Below are 20,988 nucleotides of genomic sequence, written 5' to 3' on the forward strand. Positions count from 1 at the left end.
ATTCCAACCCCAACACTGAAGTACAAACCGTACGGTACAGCCATCATTGCGTCTTCATTGCAAGGTATTGTTCTCTTGACCACAGCTTACGAGAAAAACCAAAAATATTACGTTTGCAAACCAACGACAAGAGAGGTCTATCAACTCAATACTCCTTGGGTTAGATTCTTTACAGAATCCCTTGGAATGTTGGTGAATTCAATGGAACCATTAGGTTTCACTATAGTTCGACTGTCAAATCTCAACTTCAACACTGTAAGGCCTACTCGAGCTTATAAAACGAAGCAATCTATCATCATGTATGTTGAATTGTTTGATTCCCGAAGTTTGAAATGGAGAAGGTTGAACGATTTGGAGTTGTCATTTAATGATGAACACATCAAGAAGCGACCACGGTGGCTGCGCAAAAGAATCTCTTCACTCTCTTTATGATCACGCATATTGGTATTTAACATTGCCCCGAATATTGGGCGAGGATTGGGCTACCGCAGACTAAATCCCCACCAAAGTCGCATAAAATTGTTTTCGGTTTAATGGTGCTATTCTTTGTTATGTTCAAGTTAAGGGGTGAGGACAATATTGCTCTTGAGAAATTAGAACTTAGGGTTTTACATGAATCACGACACGACGGGTTGTGGAGTGAACCGAGGGCGTATTAAGTTGGACAAATTGTATTTCTCTTTCCGTCACCGTGTTTAAATCGACATACTCACACAAAATATTGCGGTTTTGAATGGAACAACAGGGATCCTTTGATGCGATTTTAGTGTAGACAAGTTTATATTTGTCAAAAATCCCACCATCGAAATCACTCCATTCTCCCATTCATGTCGGACTTCAATCGCATTTCGGTTTAACCAATAGTTGATGTTATCATTCATGTTATACTTATCGAGCTTATATTTTTATTTAAAAATTAAGAAATATCTTGTAATGTACTATATATATTTAGGGTGACATCAATCTTTCTATTTTATGCAAGTGTTGATGTTCATGTTACCTTCGAAATTTATGCTTTGTAGGTTTATGATTTACAGATCGGTAATGTTTATTACCTACTTCAACCTATTTACGGCGAGAAAAATTTATCATCATAATTAACACACAAATTTAGGTTCGACAAAAAGTTCCTAAAATGACAAGATCTTACGCAATGTAGTAATTCAACCCCAAAATATACCGTCAAAAACATAGGTATGCCTACAAAACATAACTACAAAGTCAATTATGGTTAATCTAAAAGTGAACACTCATAAAAGTCGATCCTTCAAACTTGCACTTTTTGAATCGGACCTTCTTGAATTCCTCTTCATTCATCCCACAGTCTATTAACTCTTTCGCTAGGCCTTTGAGGCAATAATCGGTTGTTTTGTAAACCACAGCGGGTATATGCCCGATAACACAATCGACAAATGCGGTACATACACCCCGCTTGATTCCATGTATCCTTTTGCTTAGCACACTCTACAAACACAATTTCTCAGTCCTTTCCCAACTGCATATCCAGCATACACTTTGTATCGTGTAACAATATGCCAGCAGGCAGCAGCACACCAAGTGCCTTCAACTTCGAATTTAGGTCGTTTGTCGGTGTTTAATAACACAATAAAGTTGATTTCTAAATAACACTTTTATTGTGTTTGAAGTTGATTTCTACCTACCTGGGGTTGCATAGACGGTAGATTACTTACGGAAGGAAGTCTGTGGTATTGCCACATACAACACCCGGTTTTGATAATTACACTATTTTACCTGAGACATTCTTCCCGGTATTTGTTAAAATGAACACATCCTTTGTTTTTTTGGTTTGACAGGCGTGAGAAATGCTAAATATATGTTTGTTACTTTGTTTTAATTCGAAAACAAGTACGTTTGCTGGACTTGTATGAACAAGTGGTGGGAATACTGGATGAGAAATGTCTTACTATTGAAGAGAAGATTTCAAAATGTGGGTTGTTATTCTCATTCGGTCAGAAGATGACGTTCAAAGATTTACTTCAAGAAAACGGAGATGTGCCACATATTTTGAAATCAAACGGGTTAATGATGGCGTTAAACATGGGGAAGAACACACATTGGGTCTTTGTTGTCTTCAACTTCTTGACATGGACATATTATGTGTACAATTCTTCGAAAACACGAGCAACGACCTAAATTCGAAGTTGAAGGCACTTGGTATGCTACTGCATGTTGGCATATTGTTGCACGATACAAAGTGTATGTTGGATATACAGTTGGAAAAGGACTGGGAAATTGTGTTTGTAGAGTGTGCTAAACAAAATGATACATGGAATTGCGGGGTATATGTACTTACATTTGCCGATTGTGTTATCAGGCACAACCGTATTGCCTCCGAAAGGCCCTAGCGAAGGACTTAATAGACTGTGTGATGAATAAAGATGAATTCAAGAAGGTCTGATTCAAGAAAGTGCAAGTTTGAAGGACTGACTTTTATGAGTGTTCACTTTTAGATTAACCATAATTGACTTTGTAGTTAAGTACTCTTTGTAGTTATGTTTGTAGGTGTACCTATGTTTTTGGACGGTATAGTTTGTGGTTGAATTACTACATTGGAGGTAGTACTGTCATTCTTAGGAACTTTTGTAGAACCTAAATTTGTGTTAACTATGGTGACAAGTTTTTCTCGTCATAAATAGATTGAAATAGGTAATAAACATTACTGACACAGAAAGCATAAACCTACAAAACATAAATTCTGAAGGTAACATGAACATCAACACTTGCATAAAATAGAAAGATTGATGTCACCCTAAATATACATAGTACATTACAATATATTACTTAATTTTAAATAAAAATATAAGCTCCGCTAAGTATAACATGAATGGTGACATCAACTACTGGTTAAACCGAGCTGCAGTGAAGTCTGACATGAATGGAAGAATGGAGTGATTGCCGATGGTTGGGATTTTTTTGATAAATATAAACTTGTCTACACTGAAATCGTACCAAAGGATCCTGTTGTTCCATTCAAAAACTGCAATATTTTGTATGAGTAGGCCCACGAAACACGGATGACGGAAAGAGAAATACAATTTGTCCAACGAATACGTCCTCGGTTCACTCCACAACCTGTTGTTGTATTCATATAAAACCTTAAGTTCTAATTTCTCGGTAACAATATTATCCTCACCCCAGAACCTGAACATAACAGCAATAGTACTATTAAACTGAAACAGTTTGTACGACTTTGGTGGGGATTTAGTCTGCGGTAGCCCAATCCTCGTCCAAGATTCGAGGGCAATGTTAAATACCAATATGCATGCCTCATAAAAAGACCAGTGAAGAAATCCTTTTGCAGCCACTGCGGGCTGCTTCTTGATGTGTTCATCATTAAATGACAACTCAAAATCGTTCAACCTTCTCTATTTCAAACTTCGGGAATCAAACAATTCAACATACATAATAATAGATTGCTTCGTTTTATTGGCTCGAGTAGGCCTTACAGTGTTGAAATTGGGATTTGACAGTCGAACTATAGTGAAACCTAATGGTTCCATTGAATTCACCAACATTCCAAGGGATTCTATAAAGAATCTAGCCCTAGGATTATTGAGTTGATAGACCTCTCTTGTCGTTGGTTTGCAAACGTAATATTTTTGGTTTTTCTCGTAAGGTATGGTCAAGAGAACAATACCTTGCATTGAAGATGCAACGATGGATGTACCGTACAGTTTGTACTTCAGTGTTGGGGTTGGAATAGGTGGGTTGTTGTCAATGCTGAATGCGAAAGATAATGTGGATTCCCATTTTTTGTTAGTATTTATAAAGTTACCAAAAAATGATCCCGTGAGTAACGCGTTGTCCATTACAAAAAAATTTCGACTTGTAAGGTTTCCCCATTCTCGGGACACAAATTTTGACTTTTGGACAAATGGGAGTGGAGCACGTTTAAGAACCTCTCCCCACATATCTGTATGCAACTCATTTCCATTGTTGTTGTTGTGTGTAGTAGACGACGAGGCCGCCATTATATGTTTGATCTGTTGTCTGTTTTTGTTTTGCATGGCATAAACTTTTTCCATGACTCAATTTAAGAATTTTATACTGAATTGGATGGAGGTTACTATAACCGTTTTCTCATGTCTTGGTTTTTTGCAAACCATTTTTGCAAAGTATTACAAATTACCTTAGTAAGCAGTTTAAGAAGTACTAAGGTATACTAAGTTAGTGGTACCTCTTAAAAGGGGTACCACACTTGTGCGCCAAATCCAACGGAGACATACATAGTACTTTCAAGTATAGTATGTTTCAACTGATTTTCCGTTCCTGAAGAACAAGAAAAAACAGAATTACAAAACCCCGTTATTGGTCAGATCACATAACACAACGGTAAGTCACATGAGCCAGTAACATCACCATCGCTAGTGACTTTCACCACATGCCCCTTCTCAAGTCCGTAGTATCGTGCAACATGCAAGGAATCTATAAAGGTCATACGAATTAATTCTACACTAATCCAAACGATTGTACACAACAATTGTCTAATCATATAAACACATGAACAAGAGCTGAAACAGAGGTAGCTTGGGATAGCCGGAAGGTTGATTCTTGCTTCCAATAATTTCCTGTATCTTAAGAAGTTTTGGTTCAAATTTTACCTGATTCTCTTCCACGCTGTACTTCTTGAAGAGCATCTCCTTTTCTTCCAAACTCAGTAACTCATGCTTTGGCATCAACACATGCTTGGTAGTTAACCAGCAAGTCAGTGATCTGAAGACAAGCCAAAGTAAGACGGCAGATAATGAGCAACAACTAAACATTGTCTACGAAACAAAAGCTAAATATTGATATAGGAACTAATACTGTCTTTCAAGTTTTAGGGAACAGTTTGGCGGAGGAAATCAAACAGGGCCAAGTATTGTCAAACTCGGGAAAAAAAAAACAATCACTGACAGTTTGAGTTCAAAATACAGATCACATAATTGAATGTTTATACTACATGTACGTTCTGCACTTGTGCTGTAGATTTTAGGGTTATAATAGTGTCCTGCCCGTTGCGGCTTGAGGAAGTTTTGCACTTTCTCTGTTTCCCTGTTTTTTTTTGTAAATCGGATCAAAGTAACACTACATGCAGCTTTTCCACAATCCCAAATATAAGAACACATAACCAATAGATTAGTGTAACCAATATTATCTTTCGTCCTCTTCAAGTGCAGAAATCCGAACATTTTATATCAAACATAAACTCAATGCCTTTAAAACAACATGCATGAAAGATTCAATTTTCAGTAACACCCAAGTACCCAACTAATCAACCAAATATAAGAACAAAATATTGGTCTCTTACTTGAAAATACTCGACGTTGACTGGGTAAAATTTCAGTTCCTGTGCAAATAGTGGAGCTGGAAAAGTAGTTTTGTTCTCAAAGATCAACATGAGCCTGTCCAAATTCTGAATGTTGGCTATTTTATTAAAAATATTCTGAACAGTCACCTTCTTCATCATTGCAGTTCCACAAAAAATCACCAAAATCTGGAAGGCAAATCCTCATGAATTTACTCAAATGCCCTCAATTTATTAAGAAAGAAAAAAAAAAGTAAGGGTAAAATGAGAGAAAAAAAACCTTCTTGGAGGGATCAGATAGAAGAGGAAGATAAATACAAAGGTGCTCCAAGTCGGGGTTCTGGCCAAAGATTGAACAATAGGCTTGAATAGAGAGATCAAGTTCAAAACTTGGAACATCATAGCCTCGGTCGCGAAGCATTTCAAATGTAGTTATATGAGCCAAGTAGTATCTATGGCTCTCAATGCTTCCTTGGTCGATAAATGCATTCAAACAGCCACCACTCTCCATCTTCACTCTTCGCAACTTCTTCAACTTCAAAAGCTAAGCAAACTGGTAAGTTGGTCACATCTATAAGTCAAAGATGAAGTGAATACAAGGATTGTATTGATGTCAAAGTCTTTTCGGTTCCCATCGAAATACTTGTATTGAATGGCTTCTTCGTGGTCTTAAGTTTGTTCATTTCCAAGTGTTTTTTGTGTTTAATTAGTTCTTGGAATACGATGATTTGTCAATTTATGAATTGAATTTCGTGCAAATGCTTTGATAGCAAAGTCAAAAGATGCATACTGGGATTTATTACGCCCACTCCATGAAGGCGTTTAACCAGGGCTGAAATACACTCAAAATCTAAACAAACTACTACATGGAACGGAACTACTATAGATATACAAATTTGAAAATTTTATCTTGTGATCTCATTACATTATTACTACAAAGATTAGATCATTTCGAATTCCTAAACATAGTCTCCAATTAACGGTGAACATGAACAATCATATTTTATTCAAATTGTTAGCTACCACGTGAATCACAACAGTTGATTATACTTGCAAACTCTTGCTAGGTGAAAGATACGAGTTCTTAGTCTATTAAGCGGTCAGTTATCTATCTTTTTCTTTATAGGTAGAGCACGATTAGAGAGTGAGGCTTAATAACCAACGAATTTCCTTCAGTTCAATGCCATATTATATTCCTACATCAGGTTGGATTTGTCCGCTCCAAACTATGGTTAGCCTTACGCAGCACTGTGCAACCACAGCTATTAATCTGTTGTAATAAACCACTCTACTTGTGCTAGGTATGGTAAAGCCGGTGAACAGTGATGTTGCACTGACAGCATACAAAGACTTGAGCTTGGCTTCTGCTCTCAGAGATTAGTAGCTTCCTTATTCCACTACCTTTGTTCCAAGATCGTAACTTGGAATTTCCTCCATGGATTAGTAATGGAAGTTTTGTTTCCTGGGATTTGAATATTTAACTATTTAGGCTTCTTAGTTCTTAACCATCTCTTGAACACCATATCATGTCTAAGGTGTACCAGACTACGAGTACCATTATAGAAGACAAGACCAGAAATAGTTCTGAAACAAATCCAAGCTCAATTATCATGGGAAATGAAAGATACGTACATGATTATCAAGCAAGACCAAATACAAGCTAAATTGTTGTTATCATTCTCAAAATGGAACACCTTCCAAGTCCATTGAAAATACATTTTTCCATAATGTACTGAAATGAAAACATAGAAACAATGTATCTGGATGGAGGAGAAGAAAATTACGAACCTGGAGCAAACCTTCTCTTTTTCTTTAGCTGTATGAGAAAACCCGATCGAAAAGCAATGAAGAAATGGCCATTTATAGAATAGAGTGAGCAGTTCAGTTAGAATTTGAGAAGTGAGAGGAAGAATGGTTGTTAAACGAAGTGTTTTTAATTTTTCATCCAAACAGAGAACTGCCAAAGTACTGAAAATACCCTCCAAACTCAATGGAACCTATTTACTTGGAAACTGAATAACCAATTCGAGCCATCAGATTTTGTACCAGAATGTTAGACACCATCCTCGCTATGGAGCAATGGCATTGCTAATAGCATGGAATCATTTCAAAACAAAATAATTAACATGAAGTAAAAAAATGGAAAGGTTAATCATCAGAATTTAACAACTGATCACATTCTACATGAGTTTTCAGGAGCGTAGTTCAGGCCTAACCTACTAAAAGGAGTTCTTTATACCTGTTATGTGCCAACAGCAACGAAATCACTACAAATTCATTAGCAACTATGTACATACACAGCCTTTTAAAACAAACAACACATTGCAAAGTTTTAGGTCTACTGGAAAAAGAAAAGAAAAGATGGAACCTCCATGCCAAATTAGTTGAAATGATCACGTAACACAGCGGTAAGTTGCATGAGATTCAGCAACATCATCATCACTAGTGACTTTCACTACTTGCCCCTTCTCAAGTCCATAGTATCGTGCAACAGCATCTGTCTCTAACATGCGAGGAATCTGAAAAGGTTGAAATAAAAAGGAAAATAGTCAAATACAGAGAATAAATTATGTGACCATTCTATAAAGCCACTAAAAGCATCCTGCCAAAGCTAAGGAAATCAGCACAACAAACCAAGAGTAAACATCTATAATCAATCCAACAGTACACCTGTAACCAATCCAACAGTTGACAAATGTAATATGCTTTAGGTTTAGGTTTTAGTGCAATAATAATGGGATATAAATATGTAATGTGAGAATGCTCACAGCAAGCTTTAATAGAATAGAAATGTTCTTCTTCTAAAACCTCTTCATGGTATCAAGAGCCATTAACACACTCAAAGCGTTAAATGATCATTTCATCATCTTTTTATTCAAATCTTATTCATCACCAAGTTCATCTACAGTAACAGGTCTACAGTAACCGAATTCATCTATAGTAACCGAGTTCATCTAATAACAGATCTACAGTACCGAGTTCATCTACAGTCGCCAAGTTCATTAACTCTTATTCTTCTGAAAACAATACAAAATGACGAGAACACCTCAAATAACTCAACCCTCAACTCTCAATCAAACAGTTCCTCCCACTTCTGATGAGGTTACTAACCCAAATCAAGAGTTCTCAACTCAAAATCAAAACACCAATCTTCTTAATCCACTCTTTCCTCCAATGGCGGTTCCACCGCCAAATACCTCTTACTCCTTTCAGAATATAGCTCATATGGTTCCTCTTAGAAGATGACGCACACTGCACACCTTTTGGACAGATAATAATCACACCCTTTCATGAGGTCCAAGTAGGTATAAACTAATATCTGAATGCTTTCTGACAACCACTAGTCCATTACATGGAAAACTTAAGCACATCAAAGGTAGTTATGACTTCAAAATTATTTGTAAAATTATTTATGGCCCAGAACACTTGCTGAAGTGTGATTATGAAACTAAGTTTTCAAAAATATCATCCCACAAGGATAGAAAAGCCATGATTTCCAACTTTGAGTTTTCACAGGAAACAGTCATTAACACATCCTGAGTGTGCAGGACCAAAAGTTGCATGCAAATCAGAAGAACATTCATACAATAGGTTAAGTAAGAAGATCTACAACAGATATTAATCTCTAAAGGCAAATCCATATGCAACAAAAATGGCTTGCTAAGAAGAAATTTATCAAATGCCACAAGCATTTAACACCAGGCACCCATGCACATTATGTGCCTCCCTAGGACATCATTTGGATCAAATAATACTCTGGTCATAATCTCCTTCCACCAGCAGCTTTCCTCAAAACAGAACAGTTGCAACCACTTGCTTTATTTCCCTTTTATTTGCTTACATTACCTATTAAAAAATCGCATCTTTTCATTTTCTTGTAATTAAAGTATCAAGTGCCCCTGTCGACCTAAGAATATAGGCATACAAAGTGTTGAAGCGAAATGTGAAGAATGACTAACAAATTTTGAAGTATACAAGCCAAGTACCTAGGTTTTAATCCATTGATCAAAACCGGTGTATATACATCTGCATAAGATGGAATGGGTGCAGGCAAATTTGAATTTTTTTTCCAAAAGCTTACTTCTATCTTAAGGTATTTTGGTTTGAATTTACCTGATTCTCTCCCACACTATACTTCTTTAATAGCTTCTCCTTTTCTTCCAAATTCAGTAATTCGTGCTTTGGCATCAAGAAATGCTTCATGATGTTGACAAGTAAATCGGTGATCTGAAAACAAGCCACAGTAAGATCAATAAAATATGCAACAAGAAGCTGAACAAGTTGTGAATGGCATAAAAGACATATTCACACAAATCCTCAACTCAAAACAAGGGGCAGAAAAGTAGAGTACCAGATCTATAAACAGAAAACAGGTTCCAATATTGGAAAACACAAGAAAGAAAAGTAGAGATCCAAATTTACAGACAACTTCAAAAGACATATTTCTAGTACATTTCCAAAAATTGAAGTGCATATTATTAGTAGATTTTAAGCTCACTCTCAATGCATTGACCTACGTGGTATCCTCAAGCTACCCAATCCTAAGAAGCAACTAGAACTAATGTAATGACTACTGACACATAATGGGAATTTTCATCAAAAAAAAAACATGCCACATTTGAAAATGAATATTTATACCAAGCTTTCTTTCAGACTTATTATCCGTATAAACATATTAAAATAAGACTACAACTAAATTACAGTATGCGATGAAGCAAATGTATATCATTTCTAACAAAACAAGACAACATGAATCATTAATACGACATTTCCAGCTCTCTTACTTGAAAAGTCTCAGTCTTTACACGACAAATAGCCAGAGCCTGTCGAGCTTGTGCAGTAATCTTATTCTGCAATATCAATATCAACCTATTCAAATTCTGACTATTTGCAATCTGGTTGAATATATTCCTAACCATTGCCAACTTCACCACTTCTGTCCCACAAAATATCACCAATATCTGCATTTCTCCAAAAAAAATGCCCAAAGCTAATGAATGAAGAAGAAAAAGCAAGTGAGTGAGGGTAAAAAGAGTGAAAAAAAGATTAAACCTTTTTGGAGGAATCAGAGAGAAGAGGGAGAGAAATGCGGATGTGTTCTAAATTGGGGCTTTGACCATAAGTAGAGCGGAATGCTTGCAGTGAGAGATCAAGGTCAGCATCAGGTACATCGTAACCACGATCACGCAACATCTCCAATGTGGTTCGACGGGCTAAGTAATATCTATGACTTTCAACACTTCCTGGGTCTATAAATGCACTCAAACAACCTCCTTGCTCCATTTTTTTCAACACTGGAAAGAGTAAACAAAGGTTTTTAGTTTTAGCTTCAGCAGAGAGAGTTGATTTTGAGGAGTGTCAAAAAGAGATAGAGTGTTAGGTGGGCCAGTACGGGGATGTCCAAACGGGTACCCGGCCCGGCCCCGACTTTTTGGGTTTTGAACGAGTATCGGGTTATCTGAACCCGGATCGTTTTCAGCGGGTCGGGTTTAGAGTCGGATATTTTGTTGAGGAGTGTAACCAAATTTTATTTTAATCCTATATTTTGGGTACCCATCGGGTTCGAGTTTCGAGTTGAATAAAGCCCGGTATAAATAAGACAATAAAAAACTTTATTTGAAATATATATCTACATTTTATTCTTTCTTCGGCTATCCACCAATCCTTCAAACAAAATAAAACTTATAATGAATTTGGAAGTAATTATCACCTATACTCGGACATAATTATTTGATATGATTTAAAAATAAATAGACTCGGAATTAACTACACATAATCACATACAATTACTGAAAAAAATTGAAAATTCTTACATAAATTTTTTCATAATCCAATATATTAAATAATTCGTAATTGTAAACATGAATGAGATCATAATCCAAATATTTATCTAACTAATTCTTTTATATGAAATTAGTAGTATGCAATTAAAATCGGATTTGGGTTTGATTTCAGTCCAGGGTCGGTTTCGGATTTTTTAGCCCTTTCAACCGGTTTAGAGCTAAATTATCGGGTCAGCCCGGGTTTAGAGAGTGTGACCAAACCCTACTCTATGTATTTCGGTTTGGATTCGGTGCGGGTATTTTGTTCGGGTTTTGGGCGGGTTTCGGGTTTCCACATTAGGAAATTTGCATGGGGCAACTCTTTTATAAAGGCGATGGTTATATTCATCCAGTTGTCGGTTAAATTGTACGGACGAGGTGGTTAGAGAGAGAGAGAGATGAGCATGGTGTTAGCTGTGGAAGAAGAGAAAGGAAGGTGGAAAAAATACAAAAGCTCAAATTCCATTATCCATGCTACAATAAACACCTTGGATGATGGATGTCTTATGCATATTTTCAGTTTCTTACCTCCAATCCCAGGTACCCCTTCTTTAGAGCTTTTAATTTCTATTATATGTTGTTTAAATTAACAATCTTTTCTTGTTTTATGGATTGTTTAATTGGCTTTTGTCTTAAAGGGCATTTCTTTTTATGTTAAATTGAGAGATTGTTGTTGTGTTGAAGTAGACTAATGTAGAATTTTATAAATTATTGACACAATGGATAGCAAAAGAGAGAGAATGTGTATACACAAATGGTTGCAAAGCTATGTCTCACTGTTGTAAAAGAATACAATGTTCAATTCTTTTGAAACAGCTATACACTTTATACTTCTTGAAATTTGGTGGAAAACTACTCAATCTGGGTTTTGTTATTGGCTTTTATTAAACATAGATATCGTGCGTAAATGACAATGAAATCAGAGATGGAGTACATGAATAAGTTCGTCCAAAGTTTTAGTAGGGACTTGGGAAAGTTTAAGAACAATAGATTGATTGTTTGTCTTGTGTGTTTGTACCTTAGAACGTGCCCCACATGTTGTTTCCAATAATTTGAGAACTAAGGCATGATTTCTGATTAGATTTTTCTAACTCCTAGTGATATGTTGCAATATGATATGTTCGTGTATGATGTCTTTTAGATCCAGTTCAATTCACGTCCACAACTGTTGCTTGAATATTTTGATGATTGTGTGCAGCTTCTTATCAGAGCTGTTACTCTTGTTAACATGTAGTATATTATTCTGCAGTCCTTGTTCACAAATTGCTGTTGAGTCTGCAGATCGGTATAACACAGCCCTTGTTTGCCAAAGATGGTGTTACTTGGCATGCCACCCTCGCCTCTGGCTGCGCGTCGAACGTACCATAAAAAATCCAAGAGAACCTGGAGTTTTCCCTGACATTGAGACTGCTATATCCGTGGCAAGGTTAGTAAACCATTTTTAAGCTTCCAAATTGAGGAGAGAGGGATACGGATGCCAAGACATGATTGAATTTATATGTATTTTTCTATTTATTTTTTAACTCACCTGAAATTCTTCTTTTTTTTCTGGTTTACTATGTGTAGACCTGGCGACACCATACTGATTGCTGCTGGTGGTAATTACCTTGTGTGTAATATCCAGATAAATAAGCCATTATGCCTGGTATGTATGATTAAATAATTTTATCAATATATTGCGTTAGTATAGTTATTTTATCACATAGGGGCCAGTCAATTTCTTTTCAAGTAAGTGAAAAGCATTTGTAGAAAGGGGTTACTATATAAAGTCATGAAAAAAATATTGTACTGGCAAAGATTCATTATATACGTCTCTAATCTGCAAGGAAGCGTGAAGTCAGTTATTTTCTGATGAGAGTGCCAACAACTAGGACCTTACTGAGATTAATTGGAACAGCATGTCAAAAGGCAAAAAGTATTGCAGCTGATGTGATTCTGCTGCTGACATTTGACCAAGAAGTACTTCTGTGTCAGCAGTCCCCAGATGGGTGAAGATCTTTTTTTCTTTTTTGGAGTTTTATTCTTGATTGGCATTTGAGAAGCAATTTTCAATCAAAATACTATCCTAGTGAAACACTAACCCTGATCTAGCAAAAGAAGCAATTGTCCTGAAAAGATTATCTCCTTGTCCTGAAAAGATTATCTCCATTTGTTTAAAAATTTCTGCAATAATTCACATTAAGGAACCATCTTAGGAGTTTAACCTTTCCTTTTTCCATGATCACTTTATGCTCTATTATAGAAGCTTATATACAACATCTGTCTAGAAATACAGATTAAACGGGAAAGACAAGAAGTGCAAATTATATTTGATCTGTCCTGTGAGAAATGATTTTTCTATCTTTTCTGATTTTGTCATCTGCTCCTTCTCTTACTTGCCAAGTGGTTGTTCAACATCATGGAACCCTTTAATAAACTGTGTGAAGACATGAAACATCTCAGCAGTATTTCGGTTCTTGTTAACTGCTATCATTAGCAAGTACTGTTTTTGTCCATTGATTGCTGACATTTTTTCATGTAGGTGAGCTAACTTTGATGCCTATTAGTCAGAAGGCTTCCAACCCAAGAATGTGTTCCAGAGAGCCGGCAAATCTAAATTTTAATTGTTATGGAATTATGAAAGTAACACACTAAGATGTTTAACAGAGTATTAGCTTAGCATGATCCTCTTTTTGCTTTTTTTTTTTTTGGGGTGGAGTGAAATGCTTGCATGCAAGATACAACCCAAGATATTCTTCTTTGCTGTGGTTCTGACTGCTTATTTTGTCCAGATCGGTGGGAGGTGAGCTTCCAGATGAGGCGGTGTTAATCTGTTCTCGTGGCTCAGACAGGTATTCAGGCTTCTAGTGACAAATGTTACATTGGTTTTACAAATAAGATAGTTATGAATTAAAATTGTTGTGTTTGAGCAGTGCGCTTGAGTTCATGTCAACGTGTAAGGTGGCAAATTTGACAGTTAAAGCGGAGCTAGGTTGCTGCTTGCTTCATAGGAGTGGAAGATTGACCATAGAAGGTTGCATACTTCAGTGCGAAGAAAACCCCTTGGATTATCTTTCTTGTCCAATTGTGAGTACTGCCAGTAGCTCTTGCTCTATTTCATCACCAGCACTAAAGTCGCATGGAGACAGTGTCTCTGTATCGAGGACACGGATTGAAGGAGGTAGCAAGGCTGTTTCAACTAATGGGACCCTGGCACTGCAGCGGGTGAGGGTCATTTATGCTCGGACTGCCATCTTTTTCTGGTTTGATGTAGATCGTCAGTAAATTGATGATATTGTTCGAAGCTGGTGGGGTACTTTATTTTATTTTTCTTCTTTTAATTCATAGCCGGGCCTCCTCTAAGTGGAGATCCTCCAAAATTGGCGTATGCTGCTTTGTCGGGCGAAGCACAGGGTATTCTTTAGTAAAAGGCGAAAGAATAGTTCGCTCTGTGCTCAACGCACTGCTGCGTTATGTGGTGGTTGTGCTTGTTTACCCTGCTATGTGTAACTTCCCGTTAGATTGTGAACCAGAACAGGTGGTGGTTCAAGGGATTGAGATGCAAATCCTGTGCCATTTCAAAATTGCAAAGGTTGGTCTGTATTAGCATTCTATCCTGTCGTCGTTCAAACACCTCCTTTTCTAGTTCAAATTCTAACCAGGGAAATCAGGTTAGCAGGGTAAACAAGCACAAAACTGTATTTAATTTTTCATTTGGTTGTATAATTATCTCAATGAAAATAAATTCGATCCGCATACTTGTAATTTTATTCAGCAATACTTTTCACTTGTTGATTTGGAGCGTGGGTATATTTTCGAAGTATATTTTTCTCCAAGGGCTGCATCCTTGGGCTTACTTAGATGTACTTTTCTTATTAAAACATGTTTCCTGGTGATCGACTTCCGGCAAATAAAAAAATCAGCAATACGGGATTTGCAGCGTGTGCCGTAGTTGTCTGCTGTTTTTTTGTTACAAAGAATGAACTGTTCTAATTCTTTTACAGTTCTAAGCTCATTTTCTCATGCAAGTAAACAATAGTTGCCTCTCCTAGTTTCTCAATGTTAATCCTTTGTTCGAGTCCTCGACTCCTTGAGCTTGGACAAACGATTTATAATTATTTAAATAAAAAATAAAAGGCTGTTATGCAACTTAACTTAAAAATCAAACTAAAAAATGAACATCGGATGCTAGTGCTAACTGCTTTTGCGACAATGCTGACAATGAAAATAAAATTGAGCACAAAGGTTGCTAACTTGCTAAGCAAAACGTAATATACACTCTAAGTTGAAGAATTTCATTCGGTAGTATAAATGAAAAAATACTATGATAACATTCTACTTTAATACACTGTTGTTTCCATATCATTACTACTCGAGCTTCCAATTTTTTCTAGCTTTCAGTTAAACTTTGGGAGATGCTTCTCTAGTCCCATTAATTGTTGCTCCCTTGTCTCCAGTCATAGGACATACGGAAATGGCTCATGCACTCGCAGAACCAACTTTCTCTTTTACTCCCCCTTTACAAAACAAGGTTGCGCTGCAAACCAGTATCAACAATTTGATCATTGCAGGGGGTTTCAAACGGCAACCAACAGAAACGCTATTAAGCACAAAAATCCAAACCCGGAGCAAAAATAATAACAACTTACAATAATACACCAACTCAGTTTTATTGCTCTGCTGATGATTTTCTTTGGACCACAAAATCATCAGCAGAGTAATAGTCTGCAATGAGCCGATACATGTATGAGGGGTTATGCCCTCCCCTGCAGGAATAAAATAACAATAAACATGAGAACATAAAAGTAAAATGGCATCAACTGAGTATAGAACTACTCCAAATGATTCAAGTTTAAGGGCAGATGACAGTTTTTAGACAACCAAAAGCCCCTAACGAGACAGATCAGGGGTGCATGTGGCATCTATCAAAACTTTCCTTTTACTAAATGTAATATCAACTTTTCAAGATTGTCATTAGCTTTGATTGCAAATTCTCCAGACTTCAGGCGTTTTACATAAATCAGACCAGAAGGAAGGTTCTTTTGGTTTGTCTGTGTGTGCTTTGGGGGGGGGGGTGGGTGGGTGTGCGGGGGAAGAGACTAAGAGAGAGAGCTTACGTGTCAGTGATAAACAGAGTAACAAGCTTTGGTGGCACATAGTCAAATGCAGGATTGACGACATGAAGAAGAGGAGAACCATTGCCACTTCCGAAATCCATGCAATCTGAGAACTCCCCAAAATCCAACAACTCGGAAGGGGATCTCAGATCATTCAGCAACACCTCAGGATTGTGGGGATACAACGGGCACAACTGTCAATTGGGAAAACAAGTATAGTCGTTATGAAGATTCAATGCTGAAGCCAAGAGGAAAACATCAAACAGCTGAACATATTAACACATAATCAAGGAAAAATACAAAATGAACCGAACACCACCAAAATAATTCGGTGTACACCACTAGTTAATTTTTTTAAATAAGCAACTGAAAGTCAAAGTAGAGAGTTGTGTACAAATATATGACAGATGTAAGTATACCTTGTGGCTACCAGCAACAACTACAAATGGAACAGCATGCCTTTGAGCTGCAAGTGCAACCATATTTAACCCCACAGGAGCTATGACTCCTCCATTGGCCATGATGGCATGTGCTCCAACAATCACCTTCACATTACAATTATTAAGTTAAGTGAAGAAAGTCAAAGAAATTCTTTCATATATTATAAATCAACGCCATTATCAAAAAAATCAGAAAAAATCATTGATGGAAAATTTGTGTTTTACCATATTGACTCGGGAGATCATAGCAAATACTGCAGAATCAGTAATCACTGTTGTCTGTAAACCTCTTGCAACTAACTCTTTCGCAAGGATGTGACCCTGATACCTGATTGTTGATTATTTATAACACAGAACATGATGAATTATATGTTAAAATCAAAATTAACTTGTAAATTACTACATTACAACAGAGAGCTAGCAAATATTTGCCAACCTTGGAGCACCTTCTGCCACGAATACACGGAACGATCGCTTTTTCTCCTTTGCAGCACAAAGGAACTCCATTACAGTTCTCGAACGGCCCAAAGTTAATATTACCTCACTGAAAACACAATTAGATAGACATAACCCAAAACTCCATCAGTATTGTTACCAACAAAATTGTCAAGAAGAAACATTCAAATGTAAATTTAAAAGATATATAACACAACAAATGGCATAAAATTTAAGCACATGGCCTTCTCTCTTCTCTTTCTAAGGTGAGCGCCTAAGTGGTTAAGGGTAAAGTTATATACAAGCAAATGAAGCAACCTTCTCCTTCTGCATTCTCTATCTAATAACCACTTAATAAAGCACGCCAGTATATGTATCACAACCTCAAGAAGAATTTTAAAGATTCAATGCAAGTTCATGTATGACTTGGGAAGAGAGGATACTTGTGATGAATATGTTCCACTGCTTGTTCAGCTATCAGTTCATGGCACGTATCTATGTCTTGAATAAGTTCATTAACAGCCTCGATAACATCATGCTTTAGCTTCCGGGTCCTTAAACTTTTATCAGCTGCTGTAAAGGAGGATAGATTATTCAGCACGTATAACTGTATACCACTGTATTTTATTATTGTCAGCTCCAAACTTGAAATCACTATATAAGTACCTCAGTCATATGCAAACTTACACCAATAGACAATACAAGTTAATACATTCACCCTCCATTTTTAGAAGAATTTGATGGTAACTCCAATTAAGCAAAGTCGTAACCCAATCATAATATAAGTTTGTTAACCAAAAAATAAAATGAAATTAATACAGCTTGGCTATTGTGAATTTATTAGTGAAAGGAGATATGCAGAAAGCTCACATTTGCTTTTTCCTTCAGAATCACCTCCTGACGAAGAAGTACGATGAGCAGCTGCTGGATCAGGTATACCCTCAAGAAGAGTATGCAAAGAAGGTGCACGAAGGGTGCTTCTGGAAGCAGCAGCAACTGCTGCAGCTGACAAGCGTGGGTAGTCATCTTGCTCGACATTATCTTCATCATCACTTCCAGCTGATAAACCCACATTTCCAATTGCAGTCGTAGCAAGAGAAAGATCCTCTTCTCTAATTATATGCAGAACACGTCTCACAACATTTCCAACAGCAAGCTCTGCAATGCAAGCACATGCATATAGTTGTACCATAACATATTAAAAACGACAAACAACGGCACAAACATAATGCAAGATGTTTTCCGACAACCATGAGCTACTTTCAGTTTAACCATTACAAACGATTAAAACATCATCTATCTATTATCTCGTATTCTCATCATTATTAACGTTTTCAATTTTTGCACCGGAAACACTTACAAAAATAATATTCAATGAAAAGACTTGTCAATCTACATATTTATTATGATATCTATCAATACCGTAGAACTACATATCCAAAAGAAATTATAAAATAATGTAGGAAAGAAAAATTTATCTATCAGCATAACAAAATAGAACTAGTTTAGTGGCTCATATTTAATCCTACAGTAGAGTAATTAGCGGGCAGGAATCAAGACTACAACTGGCGTCTCAACTGAAACAAAATGATTAGAGACAATTAACTTTCAAAACCTTCGTTCTCCGGGTTAAAAAAAACCCTTGGGTTTCCCCCTTCCAAGTTCTCAACAAAGAAGGGCATCATACTAGATAATAGTTTCAACTTTAGTGTGATTCCTAAAAGGCATTGGTCTTGACTTTTCACCGTCTTTCAACTTTGAATCATTTGGTTGACAATATTTTATCCTTCCGAGCAAAAGCGTTATATAGTATAAATAACTTCCTAGCATCCTACTGGTAATGTCTATATATATATTTAAAAAGAATGAAAAAAGTATACCAACAGGATTAGCAGCAATTAATTTCTCTCCAACTGAATTAATAGCGTCGATTAACGCCCCAGCCTGATTAGTATGAGGAACTCTCTGCTGAGAAATTACAGACCGTAGCAATTCCGCTGTTTGTTTGGCAGTTGCTTGTGATCCCTCTACTTTACTGCCCACACACAAACAAACAATCAATTCCACGTCAGCAAAATAAAATATTATGGTGTTAAAAAAAAAACTCACCGTCTTTTGAGCATTAGAACGAACTCATTCACTAGTGCGTGTGTGTCTGGCATATTTGTTTTATATCTCAAATTCTCAAATTGAGGAGAATTGTAGAAAGGGTTTTTTAGGGTTTAAGGAATTTCGATTGATTTTTTTTTTAGTGTAGCCAATAATTAGGCATGGACAGAGAGTGAGAGACCGAGTTGGGCTTTTTAATGGGCCGGGTCAGACTTAGATATAGACCTTATAAAACATTGTTTCTAAAGAGAAATGGTAGATCCAACCCATAGCTCGGAGACTAATACGACAGATGGAACATGTAGTCAATAATACTAGATAACTGCCGCATTGGGGGCGTGAGTGGAGGGTGGAGAAGAGAGAGGGAGAGATAGGTTTGTGGGTGGGGAGAGAGAGAGAGTTAGGGTTTGATTGAGAGGGAGAGGGATAGCCGGATAGGTGAGGATAGATAGACAGAAACCAACCAACTTAGTTTTTGTCCGCATAACCCCCCCTCTGCCCAGATCGTTCACTCCGCTCACTTGAAAATAGACCTTACCGTTTGCATACATAATATAACAAGTTTCATATTAGTTAATAACGATTTTCATTTCAATAATATATTCTAACTGTGGGAGTTTGTTTTCGAATTTCAATATAGATCAGAAAATAAAGTTTTGAGGAGCTTTCACACAAAAACTAGAGCTCGTATATGCCCAACTAACATAAACTTGGAAGTCTGTATTTTTTTTGCTAGGGAATGGTCATTCAATTCCTTGACTATCAAAAAATTTGAAATCCTGCTACAAAAGAGATGATAAAAATCACTATGTAAACCATTAAAATAGTGTTGGTCTTGCCATATATTGTAATGTTCAATTGAGTATTGTTGCTTCTCCTGGCTGCAATACAAACTCTTTCTTGCTACGTTTTCCAGTCGCCACCAAGGTGGACTTGCAACATACAGCAAAGTTGTTGAGACTAAGCATGGCTGGTCCTTTGTTTCAAATAGCCCAATACAAAGTCCGAAAAATTGGGCTTTTGTCTAGGTTTCTAACACTACAATGGGTTTTGAAGAGCTTCACGGGTCATTTTTATTTTGTTTATATTGGGCCCTATGCAAAGCTTTAGACAGCATAGGCCTAGGGCCACTCCTAAGACTAAGACCTACATGTGAATATAGAAAAATACATTTCAAATCCTGACGAGCCCACTCTATCGTTTGAAGATTTCATTGCCATCTGCAAGGGGGGCTCAAAACAATCGGGGACTCTAAATAAAGTTTGAATATGGGGCCTTATAGTATTATTATTTATTATTATTATTTTGATTGCAAGTTTGTTTTAAATGAGATTAGTAACTCTTTGATGACGGTAGGGTTTGAGCCGTCCTAGATATTTGGTATCATCACCTAAAAATTTTATTGACTTTGTTAGTCGATCGACACCTTCTAATATATATACCAATAAAATTGTTACCTCTTATAAATTTGTTTACGTTATTTCATATGAATGCATTGCATACCTCAATTTATTTAACAAATAATTTAGAAGATAACAATTATTGTAAAAATTGATCACAATATTTTCTTTTTTGAATTGTAGAATAGTCATCTCATAAACTTAAAACATCAATACATTTATTTAACAGAGAAATGCACAAAATAAAGAGAAAAGAATTATACACCAAACAAAACAATATATGGAAAGAACGAGATATTATAGAGATCAAAAACCAATTAAGACAAAAAAATTATAGAGTTAAAATTGAAGTATTGGCTTCAATGTTTTATATTTGAT

General features: G+C 36.4%; 4 protein-coding genes and 1 non-coding gene across 6 annotated transcripts; 1 reads left to right on the forward strand and 4 right to left on the reverse strand.

Annotated features, from left to right (window-relative positions):
- Nucleotides 1-3,150: 3,150 nt before the first annotated feature.
- Nucleotides 3,151-5,819, reverse strand: LOC147484357 (DNA-directed RNA polymerases IV and V subunit 5B-like). The gene is made up of 5 exons (XM_086579742.1): nucleotides 5,589-5,819; nucleotides 5,312-5,497; nucleotides 4,623-4,787; nucleotides 3,276-3,386; nucleotides 3,151-3,162 (listed from the first exon to the last, which is right to left on the reverse strand). Exons 1-5 carry the CDS (start codon nucleotides 5,817-5,819, stop codon nucleotides 3,151-3,153), a joined length of 705 nt encoding a protein of 234 aa, XP_086435868.1.
- Nucleotides 5,820-7,440: 1,621 nt separating this feature from the next.
- On the reverse strand, nucleotides 7,441-10,659 carry LOC147484358 (DNA-directed RNA polymerases IV and V subunit 5B-like). The gene is made up of 4 exons (XM_086576441.1): nucleotides 10,361-10,659; nucleotides 10,093-10,269; nucleotides 9,422-9,535; nucleotides 7,441-7,827 (listed from the first exon to the last, which is right to left on the reverse strand). The coding sequence occupies exons 1-4, from the start codon at nucleotides 10,589-10,591 to the stop codon at nucleotides 7,702-7,704; spliced, it is 648 nt and encodes a 215-aa protein (XP_086432567.1). The 5' UTR covers nucleotides 10,592-10,659; the 3' UTR covers nucleotides 7,441-7,701.
- Nucleotides 10,660-11,394: 735 nt separating this feature from the next.
- SKIP5 (SKP1/ASK-interacting protein 5) lies at nucleotides 11,395-14,896 on the forward strand. The gene is made up of 5 exons (XM_086581475.1): nucleotides 11,395-11,670; nucleotides 12,412-12,556; nucleotides 12,697-12,780; nucleotides 13,908-13,961; nucleotides 14,043-14,896. The coding sequence occupies exons 1-5, from the start codon at nucleotides 11,529-11,531 to the stop codon at nucleotides 14,392-14,394; spliced, it is 777 nt and encodes a 258-aa protein (XP_086437601.1). The 5' UTR covers nucleotides 11,395-11,528; the 3' UTR covers nucleotides 14,395-14,896.
- Nucleotides 14,461-14,577, reverse strand: LOC147484360 (U5 spliceosomal RNA). The gene has a single exon (XR_015207066.1). It is a non-coding gene; the product is annotated as a U5 spliceosomal RNA (small nuclear RNA).
- A 446-nt stretch (nucleotides 14,897-15,342) lies between the features above and the next one.
- LOC147484361 (NagB/RpiA/CoA transferase-like superfamily protein) lies at nucleotides 15,343-19,394 on the reverse strand. 2 transcript variants are annotated; one of them, XM_086581478.1, is made up of 10 exons: nucleotides 19,211-19,394; nucleotides 18,982-19,136; nucleotides 17,972-18,259; nucleotides 17,545-17,674; nucleotides 17,103-17,210; nucleotides 16,892-16,994; nucleotides 16,646-16,771; nucleotides 16,227-16,420; nucleotides 15,759-15,875; nucleotides 15,343-15,646 (listed from the first exon to the last, which is right to left on the reverse strand). In XM_086581478.1, the coding sequence occupies exons 1-9, from the start codon at nucleotides 19,261-19,263 to the stop codon at nucleotides 15,779-15,781; spliced, it is 1,254 nt and encodes a 417-aa protein (XP_086437604.1). In that variant the 5' UTR covers nucleotides 19,264-19,394; the 3' UTR covers nucleotides 15,343-15,646; nucleotides 15,759-15,778. The 2 variants fall into 2 exon arrangements, with proteins under 2 accessions (XP_086437604.1, XP_086437605.1); XM_086581479.1 differs by having other exon boundaries at nucleotides 17,545-17,671; nucleotides 19,211-19,369.
- Nucleotides 19,395-20,988: the final 1,594 nt, after the last annotated feature.

Source organism: Coptis chinensis, chromosome 8 (assembly GCF_015680905.1).
Source record: "Coptis chinensis isolate HL-2020 chromosome 8, ASM1568090v1, whole genome shotgun sequence".
Classification (NCBI taxonomy): domain Eukaryota; kingdom Viridiplantae; phylum Streptophyta; class Magnoliopsida; order Ranunculales; family Ranunculaceae; genus Coptis; species Coptis chinensis.

What these genes read in the sequence shown, in the direction of transcription:
- LOC147484357 (XM_086579742.1), bottom strand. Translation starts at nt 5,819, where the DNA reads ATGGAGAGTGGTGGCTGTTTGAATGCATTTATCGACCAAGGAAGCATT. An exon ending in TATCTGATCCCTCCAAGAAG is followed by an intron (nt 5,498 to 5,588) that starts GTTTTTTTTCTC and finishes TTTGCCTTCCAG; the next exon opens with ATTTTGGTGATTTTTTGTGG. An exon ending in TCAACGTCGAGTATTTTCAA is followed by an intron (nt 4,788 to 5,311) that starts GTAAGAGACCAA and finishes TTTGTTTCGTAG; the next exon opens with ACAATGTTTAGTTGTTGCTC.
- SKIP5 (XM_086581475.1), top strand. Translation starts at nt 11,529, where the DNA reads ATGAGCATGGTGTTAGCTGTGGAAGAAGAGAAAGGAAGGTGGAAAAAA. An exon ending in TTTCTTACCTCCAATCCCAG is followed by an intron (nt 11,671 to 12,411) that starts GTACCCCTTCTT and finishes TTGAGTCTGCAG; the next exon opens with ATCGGTATAACACAGCCCTT. An exon ending in AAGCCATTATGCCTGGTATG is followed by an intron (nt 12,781 to 13,907) that starts TATGATTAAATA and finishes GTCCAGATCGGT; the next exon opens with GGGAGGTGAGCTTCCAGATG.
- LOC147484361 (XM_086581478.1), bottom strand. Translation starts at nt 19,263, where the DNA reads ATGCCAGACACACACGCACTAGTGAATGAGTTCGTTCTAATGCTCAAA. An exon ending in AATTGCTGCTAATCCTGTTG is followed by an intron (nt 18,260 to 18,981) that starts GTATACTTTTTT and finishes CTTGCATTGCAG; the next exon opens with AGCTTGCTGTTGGAAATGTT. An exon ending in TGATCTCCCGAGTCAATATG is followed by an intron (nt 16,772 to 16,891) that starts GTAAAACACAAA and finishes TGTAATGTGAAG; the next exon opens with GTGATTGTTGGAGCACATGC.
- LOC147484358 (XM_086576441.1), bottom strand. Translation starts at nt 10,591, where the DNA reads ATGGAGCAAGGAGGTTGTTTGAGTGCATTTATAGACCCAGGAAGTGTT. An exon ending in TCTCTGATTCCTCCAAAAAG is followed by an intron (nt 10,270 to 10,360) that starts GTTTAATCTTTT and finishes GGAGAAATGCAG; the next exon opens with ATATTGGTGATATTTTGTGG. An exon ending in TAAAGACTGAGACTTTTCAA is followed by an intron (nt 9,536 to 10,092) that starts GTAAGAGAGCTG and finishes GCTTGTTTTCAG; the next exon opens with ATCACCGATTTACTTGTCAA.